A 12,514-nucleotide genomic window follows, 5' to 3' on the forward strand; every position below is an offset into this window, starting at 1 on the left:
ATAATACCTGTCCAACAAGCATAAAAGCTGTTTGAACAGTAAAATGGAAATGTTAATTAAGCATATTCACAAACTGAAACATACTAAAAAAATAAGGTAATATAAAAAGAACGAGCCATAGACCTCAAATATAACATCTACTCAAACACCAGTAGAGACGAATCAAAATCTGTGATAATGCCAAGGAAGTTAACTTACAAAAGTACAATTTTATATGAAAATGGTTTAATAATAGTGAAACTTAGAAATTGGTAAAATTAACAAAGTATATTGGCTAAAGACTATTTTTTTCCAACCATCGCAAATATTATGCAAACATTTATCAATGCACAAAGCTTTTAAGCCCTCTATTATATACTCTGAATCCTACTTACTATTCAATATAAAACATGATACAGTCAGAATTTTCTTTGGCAGACATAATCACATGCATCAGAATGTCAAACTCAAAGCATTTTCTCCCTTAAACTTACCTGACCAAAGGCATCTGATCCCAAGACAAAAATGAACAATTTTAATAAGTAGTTCTGTTTATCAGTAAGAGACTAGAAGGTAATCAAAAGAATAAAGATAAATCTTTTTGGAAATCAAGTTAAAACAGAAATAAATTGTACATTTTATTAAATCAGCAAATATAATTACCTGCATATGCTTCTATGAGAAAAAAATAAAAAATAAAAATACTTATAATAAAGAAAAAGGAAAAAAACAAAAAAAATGCACCTCAGACCAGAATAACATAACAAAAGTTTTGTGGAAGCTGCATTTTATTTGAAAATCCACCCATTTTTGCTAACATACATTTTAATATTGTAAACAAAAATAGAATCTGCAGAGACAATGCAACAAGTATGCTTAAACTCATGTACAGAATTGCTTTCCTACAACAAACTGTCCTTCTTAAGGCCCCTCTCAATCCAAATGTTAAGATGTATTTACACAAAGCACCGATCAACAGTGCAGTTTTCTTCGTTAACTAAACTCTTGGCTAGACATTAACTTTAAAGATATTATTTCCCATTATTTAAAAGATATATGATCATAACATGGCATGTGCCAAATAAAAGGTTTAAGGATTTTGTTCCCTTCCCTCCCCCCATAACACCTCCTACAGTTTTACTGAAAAGAAGGAAAGTCTTGAAGTGAAAGCAATTCCTCACATTCATTTTTGAAAGGCCCTAATGTCACATGGAAAATAATGACATGCCAAGCACAAAGCAGTAAAGTTCCTTTCCAATGCACTAATGCTGAATTTAAAATGTAGTGCTTTTCCTAGTCAGTGAACTGTTCCCTTGCAAAATCCTAGGCACAGAATTGACTATAAGGATTAATGCATTTATAATGCTTCCCTAAATCCCACAGAGGCTGAGAATTCTTAAATGATTCAGACCTATGGACTCGCCTTATAATATTTAGTGCTCTGTATGTCAGCTGAAAAGCATTCTGAATCAGATTCATTCTTGTGGATAAAAATCAAACATACCGTATACATCCATACTCATTTTCATAAGGAGGTTTGATACAATATTAATGTTATGTAAATCGATAATCATAAATAAATACAAATACTTAAGGAATGTCTACTGCAAACTGAATATATAATTTTTTTAAAAAGAAAAGTTAACTTTAGTTACTGTGTCTGTATCTGTGAGGACTGGAGTAAAGAAAGATACTGCGTAATTAAGAGTTATGATTTTGATCCCCCCCAAAGAGTCCTGTTGCATTATAGTAAAGAACACAGTTCTTCTCTCCAGGCAGCTTTTCCAAATACAAATTTCACACTTCCCAAATAAGGGCTTTTCTTGGTAGCTTACTAATTATGGGTATTAATAGGAGTTGAAAGAACTGAAGGGTTAGTCACCAAAAAGACAGCTCTTAGTCTGAAATCCTGGCAATTCTTGGCTTTATAAACTGTATAGATACATTCTCCTATAGACTAGTCCCAACTTCCTTCATGGGCCTTCACTGGGTTACTGTAGCATTCTAATGGAAGAAGAGAGTTTAAGAGACAGCAGTTTGGATTTTGCTGGAAGTAAGTATTTGCTGCTTGAGCACTTGTCTTTTTGGAAAAATTCCATTCTCTTCCATCTAGTTACATAAACTGTATCTGGAAAAAAAAAAAGGAGTATAAATTAACTCACTGCGCTGTAGGATGTCTTCTCATAAATAAAAATGCTTTGTGGCATTTACCATTCAACTGGCCCAGAAGTGACCCCGATTATAAAACAAAGTCAGTATTATCAGTTTATCAGACGCCAGAACTCAATATTTGAAGCATACAGGGATTTCCAAATACCTTTCTAATTACTAAAAATTGAAAGGTAGGAGAAGAAAGAAGACAAATTTTCCATGATAAATACAGAACACCTTTCCATGAACATAAATATTTCACATAAAAATCTTTTAAGAAAGCGAAATTTGAAATATTATTTCCAAATATCATAAGATTAGAGATAATTAAGAGAATGGTAATATTATGCTTGCTAAATCATTTCTTTACAGCTATAAAATCTGGAAGATCTACAAAGGAATACTTTACAACTGTTCAGATACTTCATTCATGATATCCCTTAAATTGCTCATCCAAAGACATTACTAAAGCAGAAGTGCTAATAAACTGGTCAAATCAGAAGAGTACAAAGTCAAGGTATATCTACATCAAGAACAACAAATTACACCGTCTTTCAGCAAAAAGAGGCAGTGTGAAACAAATATAGAATCCTTCTATCAAAAAGACCACAAGGATTCTCTTGACCTTAATTAAAAAATAATAATAATATAACCTGTTTTTTTTGGGGGGGGGGGGAAATGTTACTATTTTTAGAAGAAAAGGCATACATAAAAATATAACCCTTTAAAGAAATTGTTAAAATGAATTCTCCACACTAACCCTGACCATCACATTAAAACTAAAGACGCTCCTAATTAAGCTCTAGGCCGATGTGTACAATTGTGCTATTCTGTTCTCTATAACTCTTTTAAGGCTGACTGAAACACCCAGTTTATAAGGGTGGTATTTGATCTCATCCATCTGCTGTGAGCAGTGGATACATACATATAAACATGAGAGGCGGTCCTTTGATTTCACACCTTCTAATTATGTTAAAGATATTTTGCAAAAGTTGTTTGTCCTTATGTCCTATCTTGATCTATTTTCACTCTTCATCTAGAGAATAAAGGAAGAGGAGAAAGAGGGGAACCTAAAGTCCTTTAAAGAAACTAAGGAGAAGAATGAATACTATGTAGTGTTTGATAATTTTTAAGTATTTAAGTCCCCAATTCCCCCAACAAGCAGCAATACCTAAAGTGATTTATAAGAAATCCTCCAAAGAGAGCTCTGCAAAAGGGTCCTTTCCTGAAGCTCTGTGAGGACTGTGACTGGAGGGGCTGGATGCTGCCGACAGCTGGGGGAAAAGAAGACAGAGAGAGGGAAAGAAAAAAAGAGCTCAGAATGACAGAACATGAAAGCAGAAAAATGTAATGAAAGAAGAAGTGGTTTTTGTTTGTCATCTTTAATAAATATAAAGGCAGCCTTTGTAGAAAATGGATTAAAACAAAAATTTCAGTCACATGTCAAGCTAAAGGGTATCCAATGGCATGGATTTTTCAGAAAACAAATTCTTGTTTCTGAAATTCCAAAGAAATAAAGTCTTTTACCCAAAAAGGTCGATATAAGCTGACCCACGGTAAAGACTTTTTTATTCTATATGTGTGTGGGAGAGGGGAAGAAGTGCATAATTGTGTTGTTGTTTTTTTTAATTGAGGGAAGATGGCTTCCTGTGTCCAGGCTGTCTGTCAAAAGCTGTGCAAACTCTGACCTCAGTCCAGACCTAACGTCCAGACCTATTGCACGTCTAGCTGCAATATTCTTTCCTTCCTTCCTCACAGGAGGTGGAAAGTCCTGTCCTCAGTGTTCACACCTTTTGCACACAGTTGGCTCCTGCCTGTTTATCTAGCCATGGTGCAGCTGATGCGTATACCATTAAAGTCACCTAGGCTAACTGCCCACAAAACGCCCTGAAAATATAGAATTAAACTGAAGATTTTTGCTTCTGCTTCCTGCTTGAATATGTCTGCTTAATTCTTGGAATTTTCTCCTATTGTTTAATCTGAATATACAATAAGGCAAGTAGACTGCTGAACTTAATAACATTATCATTAGTATTTCTTCAAAGAAAGGCAGTTCCTAAAGAATCAAGATGTTCATTTTTGTATATGTATCTCCTTTACTAAGCCTACTCTAAGAGTACTTTCAAACTAAACGTGAACCATTTTAGTCTGGAGCAAGCTTAATTTTTTTCCCTCTCTCTGCATAAGATTGCAGAGTCATGCAAGCACAGAGCTATTATAGAATGAACTGTCCTTTTATGGGTGTTCAATTGAGTATTCAATCAAAGATGACTAAGTGGAAATAGTTTCAAATCATACTTCAGTCAAATCCTATAAAGGACTTCAAGTCCCCAAATCTCTCTTTGCTGGTTCAAAGTAGTCTCATTTCTACCTTTTATTTTTTTAAGAAAAACAGTATAGAGAATGAACAGCCAATGAGTCGCATTAAATATTATCACAAGTATAAGCAATTTGTTGTTTTGGATGCCAAAATAAATTTATAGGTTTAGAAATCATCTTCAGTTTTATTAGTGGTTGAATCATTTCTATATCTTGTTCTCAGAAATAAATGTTTAAAGACAATGGGAAGGATGATGAATTACAAAAGCAGCTAAGGTGAGAGGACAGAGCAGCATGTCTGGGTTTGGGGATTCAAATACCATCCATACAGAGACAGACTGAGGTGCAACTTAATTGGAAAGATGTCTCCTCCTCCCCCTTTGGAACAATCAAGGATAACCATTAAGAAGCAGAATGTTTTTGAGTAAAGTGATTATCAGTCACTGAATTGGAGGGAGTCTAAATTTAACTGAGTTTCTCTCCAAAACAAATTTTCTCTTTCACTCGAATAAACAAAAACAAAAAACCTTGCTTATTACAGATAGACAGCATCCAAAATCACAAGTCTCCTATTAGAGCCCCACACTAACGTGTCTTCTTAAATCACATGTTTTCATGAAAGCAGCAGTCTGAAGACCTGAAAGTCCTGGAAAAAAATGCCCCTGAAGAGTATGGTGAAAGGAAACACTTTGATTCATCTCAATATAAGAGCATACTGCTAGAGAGAAGTCCTAAAGACTTACAAATATGTTGAAGATGATCAATTTTCCTTGGGATAAAAAGTACTAGTTTCTAACTATACTTCTACTATTCTCTTACATTGCAAAATAATTACACATACATATGCCTCACACCTATAAATATGTAGTTAAATTAAAACATGAGAAAACAAGACTTAATATTCCTGCAAGAAGTTTCACATCATCGATTCCCATCTCAAACAGTTGAGACTGTGTCTAGACTGGTTGGGCTGACTGTACTGTCAAGGATCCAGCCACACAGCAGCTCTTAACAATCTGGCCCCGCCCCTTCCTGGCATCTGTACCAAAGCATAGGCATACCATGCACTGGTGAGAAAGGAGTTGGCTCAGAGAGTAAAGGAGTAAAGAGAAAGACAGGAAATATGCTGCAATAGCCCAATTAGTGCTCAAGGAAAGCAGGAAGAACAAAAGATCACGAAGGGGCAACAGGATCCTGGTGGTGAGAAGCAGCAGGATTTAAAGAGCCTGAGAAAGTCTCCTGAAACTACCATGGCTGACTCTCTTTTACTTATTATTCTTGTGAGTAAATTAAAAGAACATGTAGGGCTTCTAATTGTTGAAGAATAAGAAATTTTTTTTTAATCCAACTATTATTAATTTTAAAATCACCATATTTTACAAGCTAGCATAAGAACAACTGTAACTGACCATTCCAGGCAAATCCTACTATAAATATGTCATTACAAAAACAAAAACTAAACACACAGCCTTTTACTGATTTATTTCAAATAATATTCTCTATATCTGAATTCCTATAGATCTAAAAAAATTAGTACAGCTATCAGTTTATTCAAATTAAACTGACCTATACCACAACTGAATATGACTTTCAAACAAAGTGGTGAGTCTTGCTAGTCTAAATACAGACATATAAAGTCTTCCTTTCTCATTTTATAGAAAGGCAACATATAAATAACAATACTAAAATTACAAGTAATTGATAATGGTAACTCTTAGTCAAAATTCCTCCACTCCTACCTTTCACCCTAATCAACCTTTAAAAAAATGGTAAAGTGAAAAAAAATAATTCTAACATTACTAAAACTCTGCTTTTATCTCCAGTGTAAATATTTTTTGGTTGTAGAAGGTGTTTAGTATAATAAAGACAGAGCACAAAAATCAATCATAAGTTAACTTTAAATAAAGGCAACATACCTACAGTAAAGGAATTATAAAAAAATCCTATTGCTACAGTAAACATTATAAAATAAAAATGATTATTCTTTCATTATATTCCTGTTCAACACCAAAGAAAGAATTTCAGATTAAAACAAAAAAAATAGCAGCAGTCTTAGAAGGTGAGACTAGTGCAACTGAAAGCTTAAGGAAAAATAAAGGACTGGTTATTTAAGGGTAAGTTCTTATAGAAGCAGCAATTTGCCACATGTTTACATGTGAACGTCTCAGTTGCCCAAAAGCCTAGACAGCAAATAGCAATCCTGCAGAGACTCATTTTGTCTTTGCTGGAGAAGCAGTCAACATCTTAAGAGAAAAATGAGTAAACTTCCTTTGCCTGCAAGCGGAGTTTTGTAAAAGATGGAACTGAATCTAATCCTGGCTCTTTTATAAAATGGGGTTTAGACTATCTAGGCCCAGCACTCGTATCCTCTTTTAGGACTATCTTGAGAATAGAATGAAAAAAAAAAAAAAAACAAAAAACAAAAAACAAAAAAACAACTGTAACTGACCATTCCAGGCAAATCCTACTATAAATATGTCATTACAAAAACAAAAACTAAAAAGGCACTCAGCACATTTCCTGGCATATATTAGTCACTCAAATAGTTCAACCTTCCCTACCACATACAATAAAATGCTCATCTGTTCTTATACTATAAAGGGCCCAGCTCAAATGTCATCGAGTCTGTGTTGCTCTTGCTCTTCCACTGTTGTTCTCAATACTCCGTGTTTCTCTTCTAAAGGATTCTTATTCTACCATTAACCAGTCATTTATGCATCCATATTACGCTCACCTTTAGGCTCCTCAGATGTAGGAAACATATTTTACCTGCCTCTTGTTCAGAAACTAGCACTGACATACATAGTAAGCATTCCGTAGTGTTCAAATGTTTTTTTGGTGACAAAATAAGCTCTGTATAAAAATGGTCTCCAAAGTGGGATATTAGAGGAAAATATTAGAAATCCTCTCTTAATTTTAACCCTTTTGAAATTTCTAATTTTTACGTTTTTAATGTACCTAATATATTGTTGTAGGAATATATAAATGTACGTATACATATACTTAGGGTACATATTTAAAGAATATTTTCCTGATACTGCTGTGTAATAAAAACATTTAGAGATAACAGCTCTACTTAATAGAATTCCACAGAGATATCAACTATAAAACTGAGTCATGGAATAGTAAATTGTTTTCTGATAATGTTTAGAACATGGCCAGGCCACTAGTGATGCATTTGAATCCACTGCACAATGATACAAATATACAGTGTGGCATTCCAATATTTCATATTAAAGATAATGCTAATCCTCAGCTGTCTCTATGAAGTGGGGCTGAACGAGAAGACTACTGTATAAGGTAGAGGGCCTGCTGTGTAGGTTGAGTCTAGTGTCTCTGATCACTGTTTCTTGGATTTGTGCGCAACGTAACCCCATCTGGTTTTCTCCCCATCAGAAATATTACAAAGTTATGCCAGCATTCCTCCCGTCACCCTCAAAGCACTACTCATCTTGTCTTAGGGTATGTTTTATCTAAATCTCTCTAAAACTGAAGACTATTGCTAAAGTCTACAATAACTTAAAATTGTTAACTCAGAAGAAATGAGTTATTCCAAAATGACACCTTATGTCACCTCAAAATTATGGCAACCTATATTGACAAAAGAGTTAAAGAAAACCAAACTGTAGAAAGAGATATAGAGCAGAAGATTTCCTAAACTCATGGGAGGAAATATTAACTGACCTATGTTAAAAATAAACATCTTCCATATATCAGAAGTGCATCCAAAGGTAAGAGAAGTCATTTTAAAGTTCCATTTGATGGAGGGGAATCAAAAACACTGGCTTAGCCTATCTGAATAAAGTGTTCAATACTGATTCACATTAAATTTCAATTTCTTACCCTTTGAAACCAAAGAAAATGAAAAGCTAAGGTTTATGTCAACTGATACTATAACAAGACAAAATAATAATTTAAATGTACCTATATCACTTACTTGCTATTTATTAGAAACATGGCATTTTGTTTTCTTTAAAAAAACAAACTGTGTTCCAATACGAGCTTGAGGCTACCTGCTTTTACCTGATTTATATATTGGGCTCCCACTAGAAATGTCAAAAGAGACAGTTCCTTAGACTTAAAACATTTCCAAAAAAGGTTTGCCCCTCCCCGCAAAACAGATTAGACAGTTTATAAACTATATTAAATTGAACCAAATAAAAATTTTAATTATTATAAAATAAAGCTTGGTATTTCAGGATACATAACACCATCTCTACAAATGTTGAGTCAATTCAGATGCTGCTAATGTAGTCCTAAAGAGTGATGCGTCTGGTTCCTGTGAACAGTGTCTACAGTCCAAGACCCAAGTAGATGATTCAAGTTCAAATGCAGGCCATGCTCAGCTGCCCTGTCCCCAACTCCCCACTGACCCCTCACCTACCGATGTGTTTATCTAATGCTGTCAGGTAATAGTGAGTCACAATTAAGGATTCAAAATAATGAACTCTGAATTATTTACAATCAAGATAATTTGTAACTCATGCAAAGAAATATAAACTGTATTATAATAAGTTAAAATTTGGGAATAGGGACAACTCAGGGATGAGGAACAATTTCTGAAAATAGGGCAGCCTTGTAGAATTTTCTTCTGAAAACAAAAGTGTCTCATAATGATTAATAAAAAAAATACCACAAACCTCCACATTCTTAAGTCTACTTCAAACATTTTCCTTTGATCCTTACAGTAAACCTATAAAGTATACAGGGTAAAATCATCATTTTATAAAGAAACTGAGGCTCATCAAAGTTATATAGGCGACCTGCCCTGAAACACCAGGTTACTTAAGAGTCAGATTAAAACTACTGAATTGTGTTCCCCCAAAATACATGAAAGTCCTAATCCCCAGATACCTTATTTAGAATTGACCTTATTTAGAAATAGGGTCTTTGTAGTTGTAATCGAGTTAAGATGGAGTCATTAGGGTGGGGCCTAATCCAATGACTGGTGTCTTTATAAGAAGAGGGAAATGCCACAGGAAGACAGAGACAGAGGGAGAATGCCATGTGACAGAGGTGGAGATTAAAATGTTGCAGCTGCAAACCAAGGAATGACTGGAGCTACCAAAAGCTGGAAGAGGCAAGGAAGGATCCTCCTTGTTTTTGGACCTCTTGCAGAACTGTGAGAGAACAAATTTCTGTTGTTTTAAGCCATCGAGTTTTAGGCATACTTTGTTACAGCAGCCCCAGGACACCAATAACAGATTCAAATGCAGATCTGCTGACTCCAAGGCTGGTGCTTTGTTTCCTCTCAAAACTCTGCTATCCTGATTAATTTCAATTCAGCTAGAATTTATAGCTATATTTAACATACAAGAAAAAGTTAAAGTCTGAGTAGAGAAATAATTTTTTGAATGGAACTTCCTTAGTAAATATTGAACAATCAATATACTCCTGTGCTTTCCATGTACACACTATATGGTTGCTGACGTTCATCATGAAGATTTTGTAGAACTTCATAAACACCCAAGATTTTATAAATATGTTCTGGTTTTAAGACAAGAAATGAGATTTCCAACTTTTAGAAAAAACGTCCTCAGCAAAAAACAAAAACAAAAACAAAAAACAACAAGAACAAAAAACACTAAAACGGTCTTATTCTACAGGTTGTCTTATTAACAATGGTGGTCACCAGAAGGGACTTCTAAATTTTTGTTTTAACTGACTCTGCTGTACCCTGGGGACTACAGAAACATTCTCAGCTATGGCATTAAATCCCAAGTCCCAAAGTAAATTCCCTCATGGATTCTTCTACTAGGCAAAGATGAATGAGCACAAAACACTGCTGACAAGGCAAAAGGCCTTCTTCACAGAAATCCAGCTGGACAGATCAGCTGACAGAAGAGGCACTGCCAACATCCACAATTAACACACCAAGAAAGTACCCCCCTCCCCAAAAAAAGCCCACAAAACTATGCCTAAAAGCAAAGAGAGCCATTAGTTCTTACACACAAGAAAGTCATTAAAAAGGTCATTTTTTTGGTAAGACTTGAATTATTCCAATATCTAAAGCCAACAGTACTCCTATTTAGGAGGGTAAAAAGCACTCACAACTAGCCATTGTTTCCTTTCAGACACTTAACTGATGTCAGACTTACTTAAAATTGGCCTTTACAAACAAAAACACAACAACTATTCTGCATCTTTAGCCATATCCTCCATAAACGAAACAGCCATGAAACAAAAGTTAATAGCCATCCTTAAACAACTACATAAATATATCAAAAAATTACAGAACGAGCAAAAATAATGGGGAGAGAACAGGATTAAGTGCAGAGAAAGGCTTAATTTCAATACTACAGTGTTGTCTACTAAATTAAAAGTATGATGAAGATAATTTTCTAAAAAGAGAATAATAGCCATCTTGAAGGTATTAGGTACTTGTTCGCTAGTAGGCACTAATGCAGCCCTTAGAGTAACCTAGATATAATGTAGAACACACAACATGTTGTTTGGTTGGAATGCCTCACTAAACGGCAAAAAGATAAACATATCTGGGAGGCTGAGGTACTTCCGAAAATACTAACTTGATTTAATAGTAAGTAGGCAAGACACCAGGGACTACAAGTTGTGTCCTTGGTTGGTAATGGCTTCCAAAACACTTTAAGGAGCAGGGAATGATTTCTGGCAACAGCTGTAGAACTAGGATTTGACTAAAAGATTTTATTTTGATGGGATTTCATTTTACATTTGAACTATCATTTACTTTATAATGTAGAAAGAGATGTCCTCTGCCTTAAAAATTTTTGAATCCAACTGAAAAAAAGAGAGCAAAATAATGAGAGATCAAAAGGAAATTCATTAAGAAAAATTATTTTGGTTCTAACAAGCACTGAATGGACAAAAATTAATCCAAGGGACTATCTAAGAACCATTAAAACCTAAAGCATGAGAAAAATCTCACCTGCTTCAAAGATAGTTCAACTTAAAATTATTGCAAATATTCTATCATGAAGTTAAAGGTATCTTCATTTCTCAAGTGACAGTCATCTCATATTTTAGATTACAGTAACAATTAGCCAACAAATTAAACCAATTTTGAACACTAGTATGAATTATTACAATGGTTATAAGTAAAAAGAGAGATCAATGAAGAACAGAGTAAGTTACACAACGGAAAAGTTAAATTTTTTAACCAGACTCACTTGTTTGACAAATAATATTCAAAAATATTATGTGACAGATACTGTTCTAGGAACCAGGGACACAGAAATAAACAAGCCAAACTGCTGCCTGCCTCTAAGAGGCTTACGATCTAGTATAGGTATCTCCTGCTAGATGGATATATGGATGCATGAAAGACAGACAGACAGACAGTTATCAGGTAGTGATATGTTCTATAAAGAAAAATAATGCAGGATAAGGAAAAGAACTTCAGATCTCAGAAGGTCTGGAAAGGAACTGGAGATGAATAAAGAATGAGTAAAGAGTAAATTCATTTTATGATAGATGAAGGACTCCTGGAAAAGACAAATATTAGCAGAACACTGGATACTTATCAAGAATTGTAGAAGGCATGGAAACTAAAGAACCTGAATATTCTGTTTACTCGTTATTATCCTTAAAAACAGGGAGACTTTGTGAGGTAGTTTTTAAGACAAAAAGAAAGCTGAGCAGATGTCTTAAATGTTCAGTTATATTTAGATTCACCTCCTAAGATTTTTGAATATAGAAATAAGAAGTTACGAATACTGCCTATAGAAGATCATTTCAGTATCTACAAAATGGATTAAATTAGAAAGGTGAGGAACACAGGGAGACTGTTGTAAAACAAACATACGATAAAAGGTTCGAATCTGACTGAAGGCTGTAGAACAAAAGAAGGATGGCTCTAAAGATGACAGAGAAATAATTAGTGAGACTAGGTGATCAGACTCATGGAGAACAAAGGGGGAAAGGAATTAGAAGTAACATTAAAAGATTTAAGATTCTGACTTTCTACTGATTCAAATGATTGTGTGAGCAGACAAAAGCCTCTTTGAGCTACTTCACATGTTTTCTTTCTAGTTATCAATGTGATTCCTTCATGTGCTTTTTTCAATCAGTAATATTTAGTTAAGCACTC

At 34.3% G+C, this 12,514-nt stretch overlaps 1 protein-coding gene across 16 annotated transcripts in view; it reads right to left on the reverse strand.

Moving 5' to 3' along the window:
• Nucleotides 1-208: 208 nt before the first annotated feature.
• PICALM (phosphatidylinositol binding clathrin assembly protein) overlaps nt 209-12,514 on the reverse strand; it is an 89,865-nt gene continuing 77,559 nt past the window's right edge. For 10 of the 16 annotated variants that reach the window (XM_025042921.1, XM_025042922.1, XM_025042918.1 and 7 more), the window contains one exon: nt 3,297-3,404. In XM_025042921.1, coding sequence (XP_024898689.1) covers nt 3,312-3,404 — 93 coding nt within the window. In that variant the 3' untranslated portion in view covers nt 3,297-3,311. Of the gene's footprint in view, nt 2,108-3,296; nt 3,405-12,514 lie in introns of those variants that run through there. The other 6 variants (XM_006926682.3, XM_006926679.3, XM_006926686.3 and 3 more) reach the window with 2 other exon arrangements.

This window comes from Pteropus alecto, unplaced genomic scaffold (assembly GCF_000325575.1).
Source record: "Pteropus alecto unplaced genomic scaffold, ASM32557v1 scaffold7, whole genome shotgun sequence".
Lineage (NCBI taxonomy): Eukaryota > Metazoa > Chordata > Mammalia > Chiroptera > Pteropodidae > Pteropus > Pteropus alecto.